This window comes from Myotis lucifugus, unplaced genomic scaffold (assembly GCF_000147115.1).
Source record: "Myotis lucifugus unplaced genomic scaffold, Myoluc2.0 scaffold_128, whole genome shotgun sequence".
NCBI classification, from domain to species: domain Eukaryota; kingdom Metazoa; phylum Chordata; class Mammalia; order Chiroptera; family Vespertilionidae; genus Myotis; species Myotis lucifugus.
Genome location: NW_005871176.1, coordinates 1006917 through 1032316, shown reverse-complemented (window position 1 = coordinate 1032316; position 25400 = coordinate 1006917). Strand labels below are relative to the sequence as shown.

The window sequence follows — 25400 nt, the reverse complement described above, 5'->3', positions numbered from 1 at the left end:
CCCAGAACCTCCTGTGGCCCATGTCACTCTGCTTCCTCTCAGAACTAAGTCCAATTGTATCCCTCTCACCAGATGGAGAGCTTCTGAGGACAGGTGCTACGTTCGAGTCATCTTTGCTGCTCACACTGTGCTCAGTACTTAGCCTGGGTAGGTGATCAGGAAACACCCTCCGAGTGGAAACTAAAACCATGAAGTGGCTCTGGAGGCAGACAGGTCTAGACTCTCTGCACTCGACCTCTTTCAAGTTCCACGAGCTCAGCCAAGTGACTGAAGTTCCCTGTCTCAGTCTCCTCATCTGTAGAATAAACGGTAGCCCCCTCTGCAGCTGCTAACTATTCAATGCGACTGTTTGTATAAAGTGCTTAGCACATAGTAAGTGCTCAGTAAAATGGAGCGATCATAGCTTCTGGAGAAGTGAGTGAAGCACAAAGGGTGGCAGATTTACCAGGACTGGTGGCGGGGTCGCCACTGGACGGCCGGGCATCTGTGGCCTGCCGCAGGTCGAGGGGTTCCCCCAAGCTCTTGGCACAATTTGCATTGTCTGAGCCGGGCCCTTCATCCTGTGACTGGTAGAAGACAGAGCTGCTGGACTCCTGAGAGTGCAGCATGCTGTATCGTCTCCTCTTGTCCTGGAGGAAGGGAGAGGAAGAAGGTTGGGAATTAGGCTAGATGGCAGGAGGGACATCCACAGAGCAGCAAGCAGTGTGAGGCCAGGTGGTGGAGAGTCCATGTGAGAAGTGGAATAATAAAAAAAGTGTTTTGCTAGCTTGGAGAATTTAGGCAGACTTCTGTTTATGAGATGGTGAATGAAAATTACTTCATATCACTCACATTGTTTATATTTTAAATTATATTCTTTATTTAAAAAAATTTAAAAGGTAATTCTAAATGCCACTGCTGTCTCCAAATAGGTAAACAAAATGAACAGAATGAACCATCTATTCCTCCCATTCCATTCTCCATAGTATATACATACATATAAAACATAAAGGCTTTTGGGGATCATTTTTGTTTTACAAAAACTGGACCATATTACTTTCTATTTAGCAGTATCTTGAACGCTGCACTTTAAACATTTTGGAAATCCTGTATGTCAACTATTCTTTTAAACATTTGATTGTGCAATATTCTACCACCCCTATGGTTAAGCATTCACTTAGTGGCTGTATTTATATTTACATTTAACGCTTTATCAGTCAAAAAGTCAACATGTCATCCATTGATAAATACAAGGTGATGACAAGCTCTAAAAATCACAAAGAGAAAATGCTATTAAACTTCATTCCTTCAACAGTAAGTCAAACCTGATCAGACAACCAAAGTATAAGTCACCTGGTGTAGGAAAGAGGACAAAGTAGAAAAGGAAAAAAGGAGTAGAAAATCACCTTAAAAATCAGTTCAATGAAAATAAGTATGTGAGACCACAGTGTCTTATGGTACCTATTATTGTTGATCTACTAAACAATAGTTTGGGAGCTCTGGGGAGGCTATGAGTACCTTTGGACTAGAAAAAGAAGTTTATGAAGTCCTGGAATTTACAAGAGAAAATTAGAAACCGAATTGACCAGTTCAGTTGTACAAATTGCTGTCCTCTCTCAATAATTAAGTTTATTTGATGAGAAATTCATATTCTGGCTACCAAATCATTTGTAATAATGTCTTTCACAATATTCTCCTGCTGCGTGTAACATCAAACGACATTTTGAGGGGAGCAGCATTAATATGTGGCCATAGTTTTTGCCATCACAAAAAATGCTACAATAAATCCTTGGACATAACTCCATTATATCAGTTTATTTCTGTTAGATCCCTTAGAAGGGATTTCTGGGTTGAAAAGTTATGTCTTTCTAATTTCATTAGTTATTTGTAGATTGCGTTCCATGGCCTGGCAACTATTCCTCACAACTATAAGCCCAGATCCAGTTCGTTCCTTCCTGCCAGGAACAGTCTTTCCAGCACGGATGGCTGCAAGGGCATGTTTCTGGACCCCCACTGACCCCGGGCATTTCTAAGATACTTACAGATCTGGAGTTGGAGATGTATAAGGAGGCATCACACACAATGCCGTATCCCACCAGCCGTTCCCCAGGGAAGAGGGTGCTGGTGCTCAAGGGGGAGACCAGCACTTCGGTGGTCTCCGGGAAGACCCACTCCACAGTCACATCACTCAGGATTGGGGCCATGGCCTTCTTCAGGGATTTGACCATCTGTGGGGCAGAATCAGAACACTGGTTGGGGAGATGTGTGAGCTGAGGTATGTCCAGATGCACGAAGCCCAGGTGGGTATGACCATGCGGGGATGTGAGCAGGAAAGAAGTGACAAGGGGCCTTGGGGTGGCTTGCCCACCAGTGAACATGCCACTTCTTAGGCTCCTACAATGCCAGAGTTGGAGCAAATGTTTGCTGGCGTCTTCCCTAAGCTTAGCATTTTATAAATGAGAAAATCCAGGACTCAAAGGAGGGTTGTGACTAGTCCGGGGCACCCAGAAAGTTTGTGTCAAAAACATGAACCAGAGAGTGATCTTGAGCAAGTCGATTTGCTTTCCTGGGCCTTCTTTTCCCCACGTGTCAGAGTGAGGGTCCAGCAGCAGAGGGACGGGGGCCCTTCCACCTACCTTGGGCTGCAGCCGCTCCCCCTCCATCAGGAACTCAGCACTGCCCTTGGACACGGTTGCCAGCCCCTTCACCAGCCTGTGGCAGACGCTGGGCCCAATTCCAAAGCTATAGCACCTGGGCAGGGGAGGAGAGGGGCTGCCACTTCCCATCCTCTCTGCCATCTTTGTCTCCTGATCCAGGCGGACTCTCTCACAGCTGGTCCAGCTTCAGGCAGAGGGCCGGGGAAGAGGGCCATCCATGGGCATTTCCATTCACACGTGAAGCCCATGACTTCCGCCCCAGCGCAGAGTCTAAGCAGCAGGAAGGGCTTCCTTTGCCCAGGCTGCTGGTTGGGAGCTGGATGCAGAGGTGTGGGCATCTCATCCTTCCTGAACTTTGAGGGGGAGAGGCAAACTTTGAGGTCAGCCATACGACCTTGGAAGCAAAGCTCTAAAATAGCGGTTCTCAACCTGTGGGTCGCGACCCCTTTGGGGGTCGAATGACCCTTTCACAGGGGTCGCCTAAGACCATCGGAAAACACATATATAATGACATATTGTTTACAGTAGCAAAATTACAGTTATGAAATAGCAACAAAAATAATGTTATGGTTGGGGGTCACCACAACAGGAGGAACTGTATTAAAGGGTTGCGGCATTAGGAAGGTTGAGAACCACTGCTCTAAAAGGGTCTTTCCTTGTCTTCTGGCATTTTTTCCATGTGGCCCGGGTTCTGGAAACCCCAGTCCAGGGCAGCCCGGGATAACCACGTCCTAGACCTTCAGCTTGTGCCCACCTGGTGGAGAAGGCGTGGTTTCGCACCAGCTCCAGCACCTTCCCAGTGTTGTTGACCGCCCCGTCTGTGACCACGAAGAGGAGTCGCGGGTGGCCTCGGTGCACTGGCTGCCGGATGACCCACCTGAGCGGGGAGAGGATGTTGGTGCCGCCCATGTCAGCCCGCATTCTCTGAATGTTTTCACAGGCTATGGCCAAGGTCTCCTGCAGGAAAGGCACAGGCAGGGAGAGAATTCCCAGGGTCACCGTAGGGTGCGGAGACTCTGAGCCCCTTGGGGGAGGAGTCCTTTTGTTTCCCTAGATCAGCAATTTTCAACTTTTTTTTTTTTTAACATAAACTAATTACTAAAATCCTGAGGCATATCACAAAATAGATTTGTTGCCGATCTAACAAAAATAAAAGTATACTTTTGATTCATTCACACCAGATGGCTAATGCGTTGGCCGCTGTCATTTGTGTGTGTGACAATCTAGGGGAAAAGAGGTCAGTGCCCCCGACTAAATAGATAGGTGTTGCATGTCTTAGAAATCCTTACAGCACTCCCGTTGAAAATCGCTGCCCTAGATAATACTTCAACCTCGCCAGAGTTGAGTCCTGTTCCCAATCTCACCTCTGCCCCACAAACAGGAAGAATAAAAGGTGGACACTTATTTGACATGGTTCTGCCCAATGACACCCCCACCAGTGCCTGCCATGCTACCATTCTCGGTGTTATATTAACTTATCATTGTCCTTTCTGGCCCAGGATTACTGGCCTCGGATGAATGTCACTACAGCAAGGACAGATCTCACTGGACATCAGATGTCCTTCTGCTCCTGACTCAGGAAGATGCTCTTCCGACATCCATGCTCAAAAGTCTTAAAATGTATAATGTACCTTTGAGCCAGAAAGACTAGAAATTTATCCCAAGGGAATCATGAAGGAGGGATGTGAAGCCTTTGATACAAAGGTGATAAGCAAAAAAAAAAAAAAGGAAACAACTCCAGTGCCCAACTGCAGGGGTTTAGTTAAATAAGTCACACCTCTCTGCAGTGAAACACTAGGCAGCCATTAGAATTATGCTGCAGATTTATACTTCATGTCATAAAAATGTGCTCATGAGGGGCTGTTGTGTTAGAAAAGTAGTTTCTGGAAGGCCTAATCCTATCTTTCCTGAAACTGTGGGTAATACATAGAACAAGTTCTGGAGGGATTTACTCTAAGCTCTTAATATTGTTTTTCCTTTTGTTTTTCTGACGTGATCATGTGAGATTTACATATTTTTCTTTTTGATTATCTAGTTTCAAAGGCTGTGGGATAATCAATATATTATTATTGCATTTTAAACACCCATAAACTACTTTTAATTGAAAAGTGGCTCCGAAGTCCGTCCTCCCTCCCTCCCTCCCTCCCTCCCTCCCTCCCTCCCTTCCTTCCCTCCAATTCCTAGGCCTGCAATTCTGAACGTGCTGCTGGGGCCACAGTCCTGTTATTTAAAATTGTAGCTTGAGTCTCATGAGTCCCATTCTCAGCCCACTTACCCACCTATTCACTCGGCCATCCTTCCTGTTCACTTCTTTGGCTCAACCTTGCACGGATCTATTGTCCTCATGAGATAGAGGCTTCAGTGAGTGGCAGGCTTAGGCTATGCATCCTCTTTCTACCCCTTCCTGGACCCCTGTCTGCGCACACCCACACTTTGTCCAACATGTTCTTTATTTTAAAGAGGAGGGTGTCAGAAGGCTGAGGTGTCAGAGAACTGCCTGAGCAGAGTTAGCCTCTCTTTCCTTCTTGGCTCCTGGGTACCATCCTGGTCCTATACGTGTGGACAGCCTGTGAGCAGGCCTCCTCTCTCCTTTTCTGTCCGTTGCTCCTCACCACCCGCCCCTCCTGGTCCCAGCCTGGTCCTTTCTTACCTCGTTGTAGGCCTGACTGGAAGGGAAGAGACTCTTAAACGTGGATCCAAACCCAATGACGTTGAAGAGGCAAGCAGGCATGAGGCTCTTAAGAGCCACCAGCATGGCATCCTGGCAGGCAAGAAAGGGATTTTCAGGATTCGGGAAGGAGTTATAACTTCTTCCACTTCACACCGGTATTATTATCCCAGCAGGAATCTGTCCCACACAGGCCTTCCACCCCGTGCCTGCACCCAACAACACCTTTCCCCCCAGATCAAGAAATCTGCTGATGCTGAGCGGAGGCTGGGCCAAAACCATCTCATGAAATTTCTCACTCGTGTAGCAAGTCTGACTTTTCAAAGCCATTCTGTTATGGTTGCCAGTTCCATCTCACCTCCTGCTGACCCTGAGAGGTAGGGAGAGCAGGGAGCACCCACTCCTTTCCGCCAAAACAAAATTGATGTCTAAAGGAGGCATGTGGCCTGGTCCGGGTCACCCTGGTGATGGGGCAGGCTTCTGGCTCTCGGAGCCTTTTGCAGCAGAATTCACCCTAATTATCATTGACTAGGAATGAATCCCTTTGGGACAGTCTCTTTAGGTCATATTTGTTGAATGCCCAGGATGTACTTTACCTACATTACCTCATATAATCTTCACAATCACCCTTGAAGCAGGCACAATAGTATCCCCATTTTATAGGAGAGAACACTGAGGTACAGAGAGGGGAGCAACTTGTCGGTGAGCATTCAGATAGTAAATAGTGGAGGCAGGACTCAGACACGAGTCACTCTGCCTGCAAAGTGAACATTAGAATCGTAACCTACTTAACTATGCAACATCAGGAGACCCGGATAAAGGTATATTGGAAAAACGATGCCAAAGAAGAAAAGGGGAGGAGATGCCAAGAGGGAAAAAGGATGATATTGATGATGAGGCAATGATAAGTATCAAGCAATTACTACAGATCAAGCACTGTGACACACTCTTTATATCACCTCATTTAATCTCTGAAAGAGTGGTTAAGAAGATGCACTTTGATGTTAAACATATCTGGGTTTACATTGTACCTTCACTATTGCTAACTTGACCTTGGGCTAGTTATGTCATTCCTCTGAGCCTCAGCCCGGCACAGAGTAGACAGTCAGCAAGTGGTTATTATTATCTACCCAACAAGATGCATATTAATATTAATACCTTTATTTTACAGAGAAGAAAACAGAGGCTTCGAGAGTTTAGGAATTGTACTGGATCGCAAAACCTAAAGATAGGACCGAGGCTTTCAAAACATAGCTCTGAGCCCTGGTCGGTGAAGCTCAGTTGGTTGGACATCGTCCTGTGCACCAAAGGGTTGCTGGATCGATTCTTGGCCAGGGCACATGTCCAGGTTGGGCACTTGATCCCCAGTAGGGGGCATGCAGGAGGAAGCTGATCAAAGTTTCTCTCTCACATCCATGTTTTTTTCTCTCTCTCTTTCTCCCTTCCTCTCTCTAGAAATCAATTTAAACATTTAAAAAAATCTTTAAAAAGCGAAGCTTTAAAAAACAACAACACAGCTCTGAAATCTTCATTCATGTTGGCTCTGCCTTGGCACAGAACCCAGGAGTTGGGGGGAGGGCCCTCCCTCACCCCCATATAGTCTATTGATGGCAGCCCAGGGATCTCAGCATGGCTTCAGGGAAACAAGCTGTTCCACTCCAGAATTTAGAAGTAAACAGCTGTAAGTGGATCCTAGCAACTTCCACACCATAAGGGCCCGCAGCCCCTCTCCCACCCCCTCTGTAAACATTAACGTTAATGTTCTCTTTGTTGCTTGTGTCAATCCATTTTGTGTCTCTATGAAAGAAGTCCAGATCTGCTTATTTTTTCATTAGCCGCTAGTGTGTACTCCTGCTAGCAGGAGACGTCGCTGATCCATACAGATTGTCTCTGCTCACACCTATTAGAATTTTCAAAGCCGTGTTTTTGGCAGCAAGTGGCAGCTGAAGAATGAGACCAGCTGCAGGAAATTAAATTGGTTGAACTTTCCCCTTCCGCGTGGCTGTTTGGATTTCTATTCTCTCCCACCTCCCTATTTCCAGTTTTTCCTAAAACTTCAACATAATCGGCCACAATTAATGATGCAAGCAACCCCCCCAATGACCTCATTATCAAGAGGGGGAGTGGGGGAGTGGGGGGAGGGGTGTGTGGCCTGAGTAATTTCTGTGTCTTTTTCTAAAAGGGGCAGGCGTATGTAGCAGAATGGATTGTGCTGATGCAAAGCCAGTTGTGAAAGGTAACCTTGAGGTCAGGGAGCTGAGCTGGAAAAGCAAGCAAGCAAGACTCCTAGGGGGAAGGAACTGTGAGAGGAGCCCTGGAGGGAGCTGTCATCAGAGAATTCTGGAATGTCAAGGTTGGAAAGGTCTTTAGTTCAGGAAATGGATTTCCACTCAGGAACCAGCTCCATTCAGCTGGTAGTAATGGCCTGCAGCACCTTGATGAGAACAATACAGAGACTGAGTCCAGACTCAGCGCGGTAAAGAATGTCACGGTCAGTTGTTGATGTCTGCCTGGGCTTGGGAGAAGGGAACAAAGCGATGTAGGACATGTGGTTGCCTCCCTGTATTAACCCTCCCTTCTCATTTTACAGACAGTATAAATGAAGCCCAGAGTTGAGAATCAATCTGTCCAAAGCCACATAGCCAGCCAGTGGCAGACTCGATCCTGGAACCCAGGCATTTCTCTTTTACTAAGTCATGCAGCAGAAGAGACATGATCAGAAAAGAGAGCTTTCCTTAAAGGGGGAGTAGGTGTAACTCCCTATCAGAAAGGTGAGGAAAATGAGCACTGAGCCAGGATAGGGAAAGCTTAGGCTCCCTTGTTAGCACTGTGATGTTGGAAGAAACAGCCTCTCGGGGACTCAGTTTCCTTACCTGGAAATAGGCAGGGAAGGTGGATTCAGTGCTCTCTAAGGGATGCTCCATGATCCCATGATACTTAGAGTAACTGTGGAGACATCTTACAAATTGGTCCGGCTGTGGAATGGGATACACATGGGCACTGGACTATGCTTCAGCACTCCAGCACTGTGGACAGCTCCCCATTCCAGTATTTGTTTTTGATGGCGGGCGGGGGCGGGGAGAAGGTACCAACCAGTCCTGCATCCCAGTGTCAAGAGGCCTCAAACAGGAACTTGGGTTGCATATAGGATGCTCTCTCATGCTTCAAGACCAAACCCAGTCATAGCATGACTGAGGAGCTAGCTGGCCTCACAGATCCCACCTAACCTCTCCTCTCCTTGCTTATCCTGTTGCCCTGGGAACAAGAGTTTGCTCCAGGCATAAACTGGGAAAGGAGCGAAATTTCAGGTGACAACTGAGCCCTCCCCCTTCTCCTTCCCTCATGCCTTGTTTTCTTGAACTGTGATCCTTTACCCAGTTCAATGAACCATGACTGAGGGTTTTTTATGCCTAAATATAGAGCAAGGCCCCATGGGGAGAGATAGATGAGCAAAGATCTGGCCCTTTCCTTAATGAGTTTCCCATAACTCCAGATGAGACAGGCCTGCACAGCTAGACATACAAGGGAGAGGTGGATAATGCCAGAACTGAGGCGAAGAATCTCCTGAGGGAGAGGATATGCTTTTAGACATTGGGGGAAAGGTGATTACTCTGTCTTCCTCACTCATCAAAAGTCTCCACAGCAGTGAGACCATGCTCCATACATGACTGGTTTGAGGGCAGAAACTGAGTTTACACCCTGCTGTCTTTTTAGACGGCCAACCACAAAATTTTGCCCATATTAGGCATTTCGAGGGGAAAAAAAAAGAACCAAATTTTTTCTACTGGATTCTACACATTATTTGATGACAGGGGCCATCTCCAGTGAATTTCTGATGTCAGGTCGTAGGGACAGACAGACATGGGTTTAGTATTAGACCACACCGGCTGTGTGACCTTGGGTAGGTTATTGAAACTCTCAGGATGGGCTTTCCACTTTGGCAAATGGAGACAATAGCACTAACCTCAGGATTATTAGCTGGATTCAACACCCAGCTGTACCCCTCTCCACTCAGTACCTACTGAGCTGTGTTAGCCTGAGCAGCACTCAGCGAAGGTTGTAGAATGTCAAGGGAAGATGTTGATAACTTCATCCCTTGTAAGTGGACAATAGTTCTGCCTCTGCTCATACCACTTCAAGGTTTTCTTTTGGGAGCACATTGAGTTTGGGTGTCTCTGTTGTTGTTCCTTTTAGACATGGAGAGCCATTTAGGAAGGTGGTTCAGGTGTGGAAGAGGGGCTTCTTGGAACCGAAAGTGCTGATGAAGCTGGTTTGGGGGAGCACAGCTGATTTACCCTGGAGCACAAGACCCCGGGGAGGGGTCCTCTAACAGGTACCTTGACGCGGTGGATGTTGGTCCCACTCATGCTGCCGCTCCTGTCAATGAGGAAGATAAACTCGCCATGGGTCTTCCTCAGGTTCGGCTGGAACGACTGGAGGTCAGGACAGAAGTTGAGCATGATGACAGAGTGGTGGGGAATGTCCTTGTGGAGGCGTTTCCGGATGATTTCTGTCTGGAGGAGAAAGAAAAACTCTCTGTCTCTTTATTTGACTGCCTCTGGGTGGACAGGTCCCTTTGTGTCTGTTTTTCAGTTTTGGTCTTTTGCATCCCTTCCCCAACTCAGTAGATGACATCACCACCCATCCAGGTGTTCAAACCAAAGACGGAGGAGTTGTTGCTTCCTCTCTTGCTCCTTCAGCGAAGGATTGCTAGCTCTGCAGCTAAAACACACCCCGAATGTGTGCTCTTCTGTCTCCACTGCCACCACCCAAGTTCAGGACACTACCATCTCTTGCCTGGGCCCTTGCCATCGCCTCTTACTGGCCCCTTTCCTCCACTTTGACTCCCCGGTGGTCCATTCTGTGTAGAGCAGGCAGCGAGGCCATTCTTGCCATTCTCTTGCCTAAGCAACGGTTTCCCCTCATACCCTGTGCCATGGCGTATGAAGCCCCCAGGGCCTGACCCCGGCCAGCCTGTTCACCTCATCTTTGCCCACTCCCCACATTTCACCCGCACAGCTGCCTGTTTCCCAAACATGTCACCATTATTCTGCTTCCAGTTCTTCACCGTCCACCAGGTCTCATTCTCAGACAGGCTTTTTCTAGACACCTGGCTGAACAGCAGCCAGTGCTTGCCACTCATTCCCACATCATCCTGTTTTAGTTCTCTCCTGGTCCCCAGCCCTCTCCAAACGGACCGTGCTCATTTGGTTACTTCTTGTGTATCTCCCTGTGCTAGAAGGTAAGCTGCATGAGGACAAGGATGTGTCATTTTCAGTGTGGCCTCCCCAATGCCTAGAATGGAGCCTGACATCTATTGGACACGTAGTGTTTGTTGACTGAATAAATGAGAATGAATCTGTGTGGGTCTGTCTACCACCGACCTGTGTGTGCAAGTTTGTTTTTTCTCTATTTGTCTCTGCTTTTCACCGCATCGCCATCTTTTCTACATGGTTATCTTCCTGTGCCATTTGCTCCATCTTTGCTAAATCACAGTTTTGACAGCTTGTCCCTCCCACTCTTCCTGATTGACATTTGCCTTCTGGCTGCCTGCCTCCCTCCTTGGCAAAGGATCAGGCTCTCTGTCCCGCAGGGAGCTCCTTTGCCAGAGCCACGCCCAGCCTGGCTCTCTCGATGACAGAGCCCAAGGCAGTAACAGCCACATCGGCCTCTCAGAGAGTGGGGGCCCCTGGCTCAGGATTCTCCAATGGCTCCTCAAGCTGCCATTATCTAATTATAATAAACTCATCACTTTGGGGCAGCTTCGGGCTGATGGCTGTCATTCCTGGAGCTCATGAGAATACAGGGTATTTCATAACCAACCCAAGGTGGCAAACTAATTCTCATTCGCTTCAGTGGTCCCAGAGCTAATTGATTTAAGGTTTGGTAGGCGGGGGACCCAGCTCCAGCCTGGGAGGCCCATTGCCCCCCACCACCACGTTGTCCACATGATGTAGTTCTCAGAGCTCAGTACACACCTGGCATTGGCACCCCCACTCTGAGAACCAGGCTCAGCCTCTTCTCCCATCTGACTCATCTGGGTGAGGGGGCACTTCTGGGAGAGGTATTTCCAGTGGGTCGCTAACTGGCAGTGATGTGATGGGCACCGAGCCATCTACACCTTCCTTTTGTCATCCTCCCCATCCCCACCAAGCAGGTGCTTCCAGTGGGGCCTCTAACAGTCGGGGTGAGCAGTAGGCTATCTACATGTGTTTCCGTACACTCCTCAGTGGCCACATCCTCTGCCAGCCAGGCCCGCAGGAACGGGAAGGGCTCCTAAATCTAGTGTCACTGCCCTCGGATTGAGTCTAAGTCCTTAGCTTCGTTGCCATCCAAGTCAAATCCCAAGAGAATGGTCTTCCCATGCTCCAGCTCATAGTGATTTTGGGGTGCTAAACCTCAGTTTTTTCAGCCAATAACAAAGAGAATAAAAAGAAGTGGGCCATCATTCTTAAAGGTATCTTGGCCTCGGACCCGGCTTAGTGTGCAGGGTCATGAACAGGAGGGCGACTGCCGGTACAATTTGTGGCCATCGGCTGAGCCTCCCAGCATTTCTTCCCCACGAGGCCCCTCTGCGGAGGGTCTCTTGTCCTTAGGCTTCGTGGGGGAGAGGGTAGGCAGAGGGGCAGGATCTTAGTTAGGCTTTCCCTTCCTTATCTTTACTGTCTATGTAACAGCCACCAAGGACCCAGAGGAAGGAACAGCAAGAGACCCATTCAACAGGTGGGAAAACAGAGGCCCAGGAGTAAAGAGCTGGGAGTGCACCGGCTGTCGGGTACCACTCAGTGGGTAATACCTGGGGAAGCACCAGCGGAGAATTTTACCTGGCTTAGGTACCTGGCTTAGTCACTAGAACAGTGGTTCTCAACCTTCTGGCCCTTTAAATACAGTTCCTCATGTTGTGACCCAACCATAAAATTATTTTCGTTGCTACTTCATAACTGTAATGTTGCTACTGTTATGAATCATAATGTAAATATCTGATATACAGGATGATCTTAGGCGACCCCTGTGAAAGGGTCGTTCGACCGCCAAAGGGGTCGCGACCCACAGGTTGAGAACCGCTGCTCTAGAAGGTGACCTGGCAGACAGTGTGAGGACAGCACCAGGGTGACTGCTACATCTGAGAGCCACTTGCCTCTGCCCCGCAGTGCCCTGGCCCTTTGCTGCCCATCCCCCCCACCCCCACCTCCCAAGGGAAACACTGAGGAGGACCTGCCACCAGCCGCTACGTGACCTCAGGCAAGTCCCCACCCCAGCTCGTTCTCCTCAGTGAAGTCCAAGTCCCCAGTGCCACCCCGGTTCTGCCACCCCTGGCTCCTCCTTCAGTCGCCCTCACCTTTCGCTCTGCACTGCTGTCCTTCTTCATCCCTTTAATGAAATCTGCTCTTCCCCTCAGGTGCTGCTCAAATTCTCCCACGGTCATGTCCCCTTTCTCCATCAGGACGTGTGGCATGTGGGGCTCTGCAGAGATGAGATCAAGTCTTGGCACGTGCCCGAGTGTGAGGGTGATGCCAGGGGCCTCAGCTTAGGGGCGGAATCCTCAGAGTGGGGAGGACTCCCAGTAGGAAGAGGGGTACAGAAGCCCTGGCTGCCCGAAGCAGGGTGAGGCCATGGGAAGACTCCTTAGTTGGGAGGCAGAAGTGCCTAGTGGCCATGGCTGACCCATGGCCCCTCTCTGGGCCTCAGTTTATCCATCTGTAAAATGGGAGTGGGACTGGTTGCTCTGATATTTTCAGGTCCTGGCATTCTAATGAATTCTTAGAGACAAAAGAGTTGTTCCCTGAGAGGTCAGAGCTGCCAGGGCCTCCCTGAGCTTGGGTTTCAAAGATCCTCTGCTCAGCTGGCCTGCGGACAAAGTGCCCCAGTGGGTGCACGAGACCCTGGAGCCTCTGGGGCAGGAGATACTCAATTCCACCAGCTGGAGCCAAGTTTCCTAGGAGGCTGGTCTCCTCTCCTCTGCCACGCACCCCTACCCTTTCCCTGGCTGACCACTGGGCGAGGGGCCACCTGTCTGTGCCCCCGGGCTCAGCACCTCCTCCCTCCCACAGGCTTCCTGGGGGTCCCCCCTGGGGCACGGTACCGCTGGGGTGGATGAGGATCTCCACAGGCCGGTCGAAGGTGTGCCTGTTGGCCAAGGTGATGATTATGCTCTTGGCCGAGCATGCGGACGGGGCGGCGTCGGCTCGAATCTCGTGGGTCGGACTCTCTACCCCTGAGTGGCACAGAAAGGCGGGTTAGGCTCAGGAGCGCTGAGAGAGACAGGGGCTTTGTGGGGGACACTGAGATGCAAGCCAGAGATGACACTCCTGCCCATCAGGGGCGCCTGCCCAGCTGGGTAGCCATGGACACGTCTCCTCAATTTCCCCATCTGCAAAGTGGGGACCCAGTGGCGGGGAGTCGAAGGAATTGCCTCCCATGGAGGCGCATAAGACAGAAGATGCTCAACGCTGGATCGGTGGGCACCCCATGAACACCTCTCAGGCTGGAATGCCATGCTGCTCTGACAACACACTTGTTGACAAGAAACCACAGCCTTTTAAAGCCTAGAGTGGGCTGGAGAGGGGAACTGTCAGAACAATGGCTCCGAATCTGGCTGCAGGTTAGAATGGCCTGGGACCTTCTGAATAGCCAATACCCAAGGCATAGCCCAGACCAAGGGCCCCTGAAGCTCAGGCGGGAAATGGGTGGCAGGATTCTGGAAGATCCCTGGTGATTCCGCTGTGTAAGTGAGAAGCAGGAAGCGGCTCTATGGCTGAACCGCTGGGAGGGGACCAGGACCCACCCGCGCCATGCACATTCCCCAGGAAGCCATGGCGGTGGGGTGGACAGCCTAGAAGGCTCATTGGGAGGGGCTCATCTGTGGCTGGGGAGCAGGAAATGGGAATCCGTGCAGCTCCATGTACTTCAGGATGTCCTCCATCCGGGCCTGTCACATCCCCCACCCTCCCCTTACTCTCTGCCCTGGGCAGCTTTGGGCCGGAAGCCCTCCCCAGCCTGGGGCCTCAAGTCTTCCTGGCGCCTACCTGGGTCTGGGCAGCTCCCTCTCACCTGCGAGCAGGCATGGCCCACGGATCTCCAGCTGGAAGTTGAACTCATATTCCATGGGGTTGGACACATCCATGTCCAGAAGAGTTGCCAGGCACAGCTTGTTCCAGGAGTCCAGGGCCCGGGCGCCGAAGCAATGCTTGTCTTTGCTGGGAAGGGGGTTGAGAGGAGGAGGAGGAGGAGGAGGAGGAGGAGGAGGAGGAGCAGGAGGAGGAGGAGAAGAGGGAGGAGGAGGAAGCGGGCAGCCAGGACCAAGGCAGAAGGGGTGGGGGTGCCTCGTGAAAGGACATCGAGAGGACGGTGAGTCTCAGGCAGCCCTGGCTCCCCTGCAGCCCAGCCCGAAAAGGGGCTGAGGAGCTCCCCCCCACCCAGACCCTTACTCTCCCATTCAACCTGATCCCGGGGAGACCCTGGAGGGCTGGGCCAGGGGCCAGGCTCAGTGCTCCACAGCGTTAGCACACATTGTTCTCACCAGAACCCTCAGAAAAAAGCCACTTGGCCCCCGTCTCCCCCATCTCCCACACGGGGAAACTGAGGCTCAGCAAGATGAGGCAACTAGCCCCAACATTCCCACAGTCGGGACTTGGCAGAGTGAGCATGCTCATCCAGTCTGTCTGGCTCCCGTTCGACTATATCACAACCCTTCTCAAATCCCTGCTCTGTGTCTGGGAGCTGGGAGCCCTCGAAAAAGCCTTGGTTTTCTCATCCATTTAATGGGGATAATAATGACATAGTTGTTTTTCATGAGTGTCTGAAGTTTCTGGCTCTCTTTCTGTGTTGCCCCCACCCTATCTGTGATCCTGGTCCCTCTCCTGCCCTCCCCATGGGAACGCCCTCTAAGGCAGTGGTTCTCAACCTTCCTAATGCCGCGACCCTTTAATACAGTTCCTCATGTTGTGGTGACCCCCAACCATAAAATTATTTTCATTGCTACTTCATAACTGTAATTTTGCTACTGTTATGAATCATAATGTAAATATCTGATATGCAGGATGTATTTTCATTGTTACAAATTGAACATAATTAAAGCATAGTGATTAATCACAAAACAATATGTAATTATATATGTGTTTTCCGATGGTCTTAGGCGACCCCTGTGAAAGGGTCGTTTGACCCACCAAGGGGTCGCGACCCACAGGTTGAGAACCGCTGCTCTAAGGTCTTTGATGTATGTCCTTAATAAGGGCACATATCCGTGGTGGCGTTTGGTTGTGAATGCACTTTAAACTGAAAAGATTATATTCTATTATGAATCTCACTCATTACTTCCCTTATTATTTAATTTTTTAAAAAATATGTTTTTATTGATTTTTAGATAGAGAGGTGGGAGAGGCCTCATCCTCACCAACACTGGGTATTATCTATTTTTCTCTCTCTGAGCAACTTTGAGGCTCATCGGGACTTGATGCAGGCCTCTCCCACGAGCACCTCTGCTAACTCTGCCTGCTGGGATGGGCAGGAACCTGCTTCCTGGGGCCACCTCAGGGGCCTCTTGTTCCTGATCTGCCAAAGTCCTGGCTGTCCTCAGCTCCGCCAGGTCCTGCCTCTCAAAGTCACCAAACTTGGCACCTATGACAGTACTTACAAAGGTAACATGCAACCTGGTGTCCCCTGGGCTGAGACTGGCTTGTGCCTACAGCTTCTCTGCTGTGGCATAAGTGTCCTCAGCCTCGGCTTCAAGGTCCTACACGATCTGACTCCACTCAGCCCTCTGACCTCTCTCCTTCACTCTCCCACCTGCTATAGCTATACTAGCCTGCCTGCCTCCTCACACACACCAAGCCTGCTGCCTCAGGGCCTTTGCCTCTGCTGTTCTCCCTGCAGGGAATGCCAGATCTGTGCCTACATCCCCCGCATCCCCCAGGTCTCAGCTGAAATATCACTCCTCAGAGAAGCTTGGCCTGGCCCAGGACCTCTGGGTTGGGTCCCTCTTTTGTCTATCTATCTATCTATCTATCTATCTATCTATCTATCTATCTATTTTAATCCTCACCTGGCGATATTTTTCCACTGATTTTTAGAGAGAGTGGAAGAGAGAGGGAAAGACAGAGAGAACTATTGATGTGAGCGAAACACATCAATTGGTTGCCTCCTGCACGTGCCCCAACCAGGGCCCGGGCCAGAGAGGAGCCTGCAACCGAGGTACGCGCCCTTGACCAGAATCGAACCTGGGACCCTTCAGTCCACAGACTGATGCTCTATCCACTGAGCCAAACCAGCTAGGGCGGGTCTCTCTTTTATACTCTTAGCCCAATGAATGTCTCTTTCTTTGTACTTTTCACATAATTAATTATGCATGCAAGTGCACCAGTGGGTCCACATTAAGGGTGTTATTCATTGGATAATGATCTCTCCCACCAAGTTCTAAAAAGGCAGGATTTGTGAGGATTTTGGATCCCTAACACTCAACTCAGTGTCCTAAGTGCATGAAAGAATAAAGCCTGGAAATTCTAATCCCAAGGTGTCCAAATTCCAGAACATCTGGCCAGTAGCATTCCAAGGCATCAGGGAGACCCCAATGCTCTAAAAGTGAGAGGGGCAGGAACCATTGTTCAGGGGGTGGCCTCCAACGCCGAGCCTCACCTTCAACTCCATCCCCACCGCCCTGCACACCCTGACTTCACCTGACAGGCTCCCCACTGCCCACCTGAGACGCTGACCCTTGTCCCCTTGTCCGGCCAGGGGCTTCTTACCCGTGGGCCTGTTGGCTGGAGGGGTCACCGCTCTCTGTGCAGAACTGGGGCACGGTCGGGGCGCAGACAGCAGGCAGCAGGACCCGCATGGCCCCACTGGGCAGCGTCGGGAGCTCTGAGGAGGTGCTGATGAAGACCTTGACGTTCTCCATCGGGGTGATGGTCCCCAGGTTGACCACGAAGAGGATCCGCTCCAAATCCTCATCCAAAGCCACCTTTCCCAGTGTGCAGGAAGGCGGGACCACGGAAACCCCCTCTCGCAGGATGTTTCCTAAGCGCCAGGCCTGGAGTCAGCCACTGTGTCCAGCATCGCTAGTGCCCCCTAAGCTTGCTGTGTGGTAGGTCTGAGTCGCCCATTTTGCTGATGGGAAACAGCTCAGCGTAGGGGTGACTCAGCCAAGTTCCTCAGCAAATGACTAACTCGTTGAACCAGGATCTGAACCTGCATGGGCCTGACGCCAGGCCTGCAGGGAATGGGAGACTTGGACCCACAAAACCCCAACAGAGGGTCACGTCTCCATCCGCAGACTCTACCTCCCCACAGGAACCACATTCAAGCATGCCCCACCTTGGGATCCATGCTTTTGCTCTGTCCTTTTATCTGTAAGGCCCATCCCCTCACCCTTACTTATCCAGTCTTACCCTTCTATCCAACCCCTCCAGGAACCCCTCCATGGATACCCCTCGGCCCCCAATCTGTACCCCTCTTTCCCTCCTCTGACATTATCCAGACCTCTTTGGGCACAGCCACTTTCCACCTGCTCTCATGGTCACTGCTAGGCACATCCTAGCTATTCTTCCGGGCTGTGAGTGGTCGTATCAGCCTGAGGGCAACTTTGCAGCTTACACCTGGTAAGTGCTCATTAAAATATTCTTGAATGTCTCAATGATCAGATGAACAAACATCACTTCGATCATAGATCCAATGGTGAGGATCTCTTACATCATGTGATACTTGGTCTGGATTCAAGCCCTGTCTCAAACATGTGGAGGGGAGCAAAGGAGGGAAGGAATGGGAGACATCTATAATACTGTCAACAACAACAATATATATATCATGCTGTGTGACCTTGGACCAGTCACTGACCCTCTCTGAGCCTCAGCAGCCTCAATAGCAATTTGAGTACTTAGTCTGTACCAGGGACTTTGGTGCGTGCTCTGCATACATGCTCTCTGTTGAGCTTTGGTGTGTATAATTATTAGCTTCATTTTACGGATAATTTTTATTTTTTATCTGAGCTCACACCACTTGCAAGGACCAGAATAGGGAGTCAGACCCTGGTGTGACTCATTCCACAACCTCTGAGCTTAAATGACACGCTGTTCTGTTTTGCAGAGAGAGCTTTAGAACCTGTGGTTGAACCCTCTGATCCTCACCATGCTTCCTAGATGAGGAGAGTTGGCCTCTGTTTACAGACAGTAAGGTGAGGCTCAGAGAGGGCCAGTGACACACAGGATTCCTGACTCCTACTGTCATGCTCTCTCTATCGTACGCCATTGCTACCCTTTCAGCCTGCCCGAGACTTCAGCCGGGCCCAGATCCTGCACAGCCCTTCTGGCCTCCTTACCTGTGACAGTTGTGGCTCGAAGGTGGGTGGCATTGAAGTGGCCACTCTCCATCTTGGCTTTGTCCTTGATCTGTACCGTTATAACCCGGTCAGCAATGACCGCCTCAAAGCCGATCACCGTGGTGTACTCATCCAGCGGGTACACGAAGAGGCCTGTGGGAGCAGGACCAAGCATCACGGGGTGCCCCGGCCCCACCCTGCACACCCCACCCCTGGGAAGGAACCCAAGCCTAGGCTGGTACTCACTGCCATGCAGTGGTTCTCAACCTTCTGGCCCTTTAAATACAGTTCCTCATGTTGTGACCCAACCATAAAATTATTTTCGTTGCTACTTCATAACTGTAATGTTGCTACTGTTATGAATCGTCATGTAAATATCTGATATGCAGGATGGTCTTAGGCGACCCCTGTGAAAGGGTCATTTGACCGCCAAAGGGGTCGCGACCCACAGGTTGAGAACCGCTGATTTAGAGGCTGCCAGAGAGGACTTGGGCTGGGACCTCATGGCTCTGCACTGAGGCCGGGCACTCTGTGAGCACAGGGGCTACTGGAAAAGGGACAGCAGCCCCCCCCCCGTCCCAGCCAATGCTTACTCTGCAGGCACGTGAGGCCAGTGTGGGCAGGGCCTCTGACTTTTCGAGAGAAAGTAAATTCTGGATTTGATGTGACCTGTTGTGTGGGCCAAATAAAACACCTGTGCCTGGTGAATTTGCTGTCCGTGGCTCCCAGGAGCTGGGGCGTTGGAGGAAGTAAACTAGGGTTTGAATCTGGGCCCTGCCCCCTCTCTTAGCCTGGTGACCTTGGACAAGATGTTTAGTTTCTCTAAGCCTCACAGCCCCATCTGTAAACTGGGGATAATAGAGCCCCACTCATAGGGTCATCATGAAAATGGAAAAAATAAGCTATGTGCCCACATGTTTATACCTTAGTGCTTCTCAGCCTTTAAGAGCACACAGATCAAGGATGAGGGGGTGTGTCTTGTTAAAATGCAGATTTTGACTCAGGAGTTCTGGGGTGGGGCCTAGATCTGCATTTCTAAGCAGCCCCTGAGTGAAGTGGATGGCTCGATGGTGTGGGGACCACAGGGAGGATCAAGGTTGTATCTCATTTAATCTGCCCACCAACACGGGGGCAGCACAATGCTGGGCCCCCAGTGAGCCCTTCACAAACGCCTGCTTCCCATCCCCCTGCGGCTCAGTTTTCTCATCTATAAAATGGGGACTGGGCCTTTTTAATGTAGAAAGCCAAGGGGCTGTCCCCGAGTTATTCGTCATTTAGTCTCCTGGGTCCCCAGCGGGTCCCATTTTAAGCCACCCTCTCTGGGCTTCCTTCCACAGGGTCATTGTCTGCCCAGGGGATTTCGGAGGGGACCAACTGTGGGTGGGAGGGAATCCTACCCCGACAAGTCGTCACAGCGCCCTCCTGGTAACTCCCTTCCTTCAGTGGAAAGAGAGGAGTTTGACTTACACATGACTCCTCCAGGCAGACGTCTGTCCACAGTCCTGGCTGCCCCACCCAATGATTCATATTCGCAGGCTGTTTCATTCCACACTGTTCTTCTGCACTCCAGACCTCATCTGCTCCTCCCCACGCCCCACCGGACAGGCAAAGGGGCATCCTGCTTCTGAGAAGACAGTGGCTTCTCCAGAGTCACAGGGACCAGAGCCACACCTGGGGCTGGCAACTCCTGGCTTCCACTGAGTCTCGAGGCCCCTCCCACCGTGAGGCTCCCGGAGGAAGTGGAGGCGGGCCCTTTGACGAAGGGGGCGTGCCTTGTGGGACCTAAATAGCGCTGGGCCAGCTGGCAGGGCTGGGCTAAACCTGGGCTCAAACCCTGACCCCACTTGCTACCAGCTTTGAGGCCTGCTGGGCGGAAATGGTATCCCCATTTTACAGGTGAGGAAACCGAGACTCGGAGAAGGTCCAGGCCTTGCCCAGTGTCCATCGGCTACGCTGGTGGGGTGGGGATTCAATATGGAGGAGGGGTCCTTACCCTGGAAAGACTGGGCTTCCAGGTTGCCATAGGTGAGGGATGCAGTCAGACCCAGGGCATAACCACTGACGAAGGAGGTGACGTCAGAAGCAGTGAGGGGCAGGGCTGCCCCTGTCATCTGGTTCAGCAGACCGGGCATCCCGCTGGCTACTCAGCCTTCAGGGCCTGCGGGAGACAGGAAGTGAGAGTGGCCCTCATCCCCCCACCAGCCCAGTTCTCTCACTTTAGACCCCCCAGGCAGTGGGCCCCTCATTCTCTTCCCTTTCCCCAAGCACTTTCCCGTTGGTGACCCCCGATAACGCTGAACTAGTAGAGAAGTGGTGGTTCCGTTTCTTCCCATTTCACAGTGGAGAAACTGAGGCCTGAAGACAGGGGACCCGCCTGGATTTGCTCGGTGGGCTGGTGCACAGGTGGGGCTGGAGCCCATCAGAGCCCCGTCAGTCCTGGAGTTCTCCCGGCAGACAATGCCCTCCGGGCCTGACCCACCCTCTGTCAGCCCCAGAGCCTCTGAGCTGCAGATGGTTCCTTTGCCAAAGGAGGGGATGGAATTGCTCATCAAGCCCCTCCTCCTCTGACTTCAGTCAATCTACCCACTGTGTCCTCAGTGCTGCTTAAATGAGTAAAAGAATGGATGACTGTCCTCATTCCAACAGGAAAGACTTGAGCACTTCTTAGGGCGATGTTCCATTGGGACCCTCCTGGATGACCACTGCCCCATGAGGGGGGGCGGGGGGTGGGAGTGGGAAGTGAAGTCAAACAAAGGGCGTGGAATATCCGTTGGAGGGCAGGCTCTCTCTGGGTTTTCGTCTCTGAGCCAGGTGAAGCTACCATGGGCTGGTAGCCTATTTGCAAGGCTGTTCATTGAGTGCTGACTACTCTGTCTTTTCTCTAAGTCGGAACTCTTCCCTCCAGGCTCTCCTCACGTCCCAGCAGGATCCTCGCCCCCTCGGCCACGCCAGCAGTGTCTTTTTAATTATGTTCTCCTTTGTGGCTCGGGCCCAGACGGCTCTCAGCCCTGGCTTATCTCCCGCAGGCTGACTGACAACAGGAGGTAGATAAGGAGCAGGCGGGGAGCTGCTGGATCCCCCAGCTGCCTTCTCTGGGGGTTCTCTGTCCTGGTAGCCTCAGCAAAGCCTGGCTACTGGCAGGGTCAGACCAGAGGGTGGAGCTCATTTCCTGAATCTCACCTGGGGCCACCCACACTCCCCGCCTCCTCCCTCCTCCTGCTTCACTCCTGGCCGAATGCTGATTGGGGAAGGCAGCTGCAGGCAACGAGCACCCAGATGCGGGGCGAACTTGGACTTAAGGTTCAGTCCATCCTGGGGTGGAGCATTGCCAAGGGCAACTTATCCAACCCAGTCTTCTCCTCCTACCCCTGGTGCCCACCCCAGGCTTCCTGGGGGCGTCCCTGAGCTGGGGAGTGGTGTTTGGAAAGTGATGTTGATAATACACGGCAAAGGCCCTGGGAACCGGCCCCTTAACAAATCAGCCCTCTTGGGAAGAGTAAACTGGAAACTCTTCGGGGCCTAATTCATGCATATTTTCATCAATCCATCCAGCATTGATAAGCACGGACTACCTTCCACTGGGGATGAAAGACAGACCGCTCTGTCCTTTGGGAGCTTACAATCTAGCTGCAGAGGAGATTGGGGGGGGGGAGGGGGAAGAATTTCAAGAGCAGCTGAAATTTGTTGAACATTAAAAACTTGCCAGGCACATATATTTTCTCGTTTAATCCCCACACCAATCTTAGGTGCAGTATTATCTTGTAGATGAGGATACTGAGGCCTCAAAAGAGATGTGTTTGGTTTGCACATGAATTTGGGGTGTCTGAAGGACATCGGGGTACAAGGGGCACTTGTGCAGGGCTTTCTCCTGGGAGGAGCCCAGGGCCATCCCTGTGACAGATGGGGACCCGAGCAAATAATGAGGAACATCCACCCTCCAGCCATCCCAGCTGGGCCTCCAGTGGGCACCAGGCCACAGGAAACACCCGGGAGAGACTTGACAGGGAAGAAACCACCAATGTTGTGTCCAGGACAGTGTGAAAAGCGAAGGCTCGGCCTCAGGAGTGATAGGGGCTGAATTTAGGGCGTCAGGACCAACATGTTCCCCTCCCCACCTTCTTCCCCTAATCTGCCACTCGACCTGTCTTCACCAGGTCCTTGACTTATGTGATGCTGAATCTGGAAAATGGGCTAGAGCAGTGGTTCTCAACTCAACCTTCCTAATGCCGCGACCCTTTCATACAGTTCCTCATGTTGTGGTGACCCCCAACCATAAAATTATTTTCGTTGCTACTTCATCACTGTAATTTTGCTACTGTTATGAATCGTCATGTAAATATCTGATATGCAGGATGTATTTTCATTGTTACAAATTGAACATAATTAAAGCATGGTGATTAATCACAAAAACAATATGTAATTATATATGTGTTTTCCGGTGGTCTTAGGCGACCCCTGTGAAAGGGTCGTTCGACCTCCAAAGGGGTCGCGACCCACAGGTTGAGAACCGCTGGGCTAGAGGGCTGAGAGAAAAGAGAAAGGAGACTGAATGGGTTGGGAGGAAGGAGGGGTGGGGTCATGGGGATGGAGGGGCCACTAGAAGCTTTAGAGCAGCCACGGGGAGAACTGGGGAGAAAAGAGGATTCTTTAGAAGGGGTGCCCTGAGTTACAAATTGGGCCCCATTCAATATTTTTTAAGAGTCACAAAGAAAGCTTTGAATGGTGTGGGTGTCGGACTGTGTTTCTTTGAATGAGATGTTGTGCTGAGCCTGAGCCCTGAGGGTGCTACACAGGTTCGAGGAGGTTCCCATTTAAATACCACGACTGTTTCTTACGGGTCTAGAACTTGTAAATCCCAAATGATCGCTGTCCTTCAGATAGGCCTCTTTGGAGCCAAACTTAGATTTGAATCCTGGTGGATAACTTACTGCCTCACCCACCCTGAGTCATGTAATCCCTGAATGCAGTCCCCTCATCTATAAAACTGGGTGAGGGCAGGGGCACTGTGAAGACTAAATCGAATTAAATGTGTAAAGTACCCAGCACAGTGCTTGCCATGTAGCAGGTGCTCAAAAAATACTTACAAAGTGAAATAAAGGAATGAATGCCAGCACCCTCCCTGAACAGGTCAGGTTCTTTCCCATCCTTGAGCCTTTTACGGGATGATTGTTGCCTTCCTCTACTCTACAAAGTCCTGTTCACCATTCAAGGCCCAGTTCCACTGTCACCTCCTCCATGAAGCCTCCCCTGATACCCCGGTCCATCAGACACATCCCTCCCTAGGGCTTCCACAGCCTATGAGCACTTGTCTGTCACATCCCACATCATGAAGCACTGTAACTGCCTTTCTGCAACAGCTTGTCTCCTCCACTGCCCAGGGCTGTGAGCTCTGTGAGAACAGCACGCCCATCCCCTTCTTCTTGGCCCATATCCCAGCTTCCTGAACCGGGTGCAGCTCAGAGGAGGGACTCTTAATGGGGGCACCTTCCAGGTCCTAATGCTTTGCAATCATTGCCAATGCTCATACCCACTTTCACTTTCCAGGTGGGGCAACTGACATGCAGAGAAGTCCAGAGCCCAGTATTACACAGCTGGTGAGTAGCCAGGCTCGATGAGACAGGAGGCAGCCGTCCTCCAAAGCTTGTCCTTGCCCTTCCCCAGGTGCTTCCCAGTCTATGCTGAGCACAGGAGAGTGATGGAGGGGAGGAGGGAGAACCAGGAGCCTGGCCAACTGGGGTGGTGGGTCTTAGGGACATGGGGCTTCCTGATTGCACCCTGAGCTCCCTCAGCCCCTGCCCGCTCTCCAACTCCACAGGCAAGGCCTGTGGTCTGGGGTGCCGTTTGGGCCCTGCCACTGCCTGGGGTGCAGTGTTCTAGGCTGAGAACAAAGACTGGACCAGCAGGTACCTGCAGCAGGTGTGGTGTGATCTGATTTAGATGCAATAAAGGACATGCAGGAAGGGGAGCAGGGAAAACAGAGTGCTGGGGCCCTGCCTCTCTTTAGTCATCATGCTGGCGGCGGGCAATGCAGGAATGCCAGCATCAGGGCTTCTGGGGTCAAGGAGAGGGCCTCCCCTCCCCCCTTGCCAGGGAATATTTGTGTCAGAAAGAGATTGGAAAGGGGTACGTTTGCCTGGCCCCCTGTATCTAGAGTACTGCCTGGGGTCAGAGTCCCTGATGGCCACTTCCTGGTGGCCTTGGGTCAGTTATTTGGCTGGGCTCTGCCACTTGCATATTGTGTGACCTTGAGCAATTACTTAACCTCTTTGTGCCTTGGCTTCTGCATCTGTAAAATGGGACCAAGATGGTGCCCAGTTCCTAGGAAACTGAGAGGATAAAGGAGAGAATGTCTGCTGAGTGAGTGGGCAGGAGCCGGCGGATCCTGCTGGGCTGAGGGCTTCTCTTCTCCGCCTTCTTCCATGGGCCCTCCCTTCTGGGCTGCGTGACCCCTGGGCAGGCTGCCAGGTCAGCAGAGCTGGGAAGATCCTTGGTTCTCTTCCGAAGTGCCCATATCAGTAACCTCTGATTCTGCCCTTGGAGATGGAATCTGCCAATGTTGTCCAAGAGACAGTATGGCAGACAGGCTCCTCCCTCCACTTAGAAAGCCATTCTGGAGACCTCTCACTCTCATCCTGTCCAGATCCCCCCAGATTGTATCCACAGAGTTGGGGGGCTGAGTGGGCTCAACCAGACCTAACCCAGATGCAGACTGAGCCAACCAAGCAATTCTGGCTCATTTCCTCGGATGCTCTGCCTTCTTACCTTGGGCTAGGGGTCCTCATCCTTT

The 25400-nt window shown here is 51.3% G+C and overlaps 1 protein-coding gene across 1 annotated transcript in view; it reads right to left on the bottom strand.

Annotated features, from left to right (window-relative positions):
• The window catches only part of VWA5B1 (von Willebrand factor A domain containing 5B1), a 37927-nt gene extending 17182 nt beyond the window's left edge, over positions 1-20745 (bottom strand). The window contains exons 1-12 of the mRNA XM_023758320.1: positions 20607-20745; positions 18614-18766; positions 17046-17316; positions 14356-14501; positions 13388-13519; positions 12644-12768; positions 9642-9818; positions 5287-5397; positions 3391-3593; positions 2616-2730; positions 2022-2207; positions 446-629 (exon numbers count right to left, since the gene is read on the bottom strand). Coding sequence (XP_023614088.1) covers positions 446-629; positions 2022-2207; positions 2616-2730; positions 3391-3593; positions 5287-5397; positions 9642-9818; positions 12644-12768; positions 13388-13519; positions 14356-14501; positions 17046-17316; positions 18614-18766; positions 20607-20745 — 1942 coding nt within the window. The remainder of the gene's footprint in view (positions 1-445; positions 630-2021; positions 2208-2615; positions 2731-3390; positions 3594-5286; positions 5398-9641; positions 9819-12643; positions 12769-13387; positions 13520-14355; positions 14502-17045; positions 17317-18613; positions 18767-20606) is intronic.
• Positions 20746-25400: the final 4655 nt, after the last annotated feature.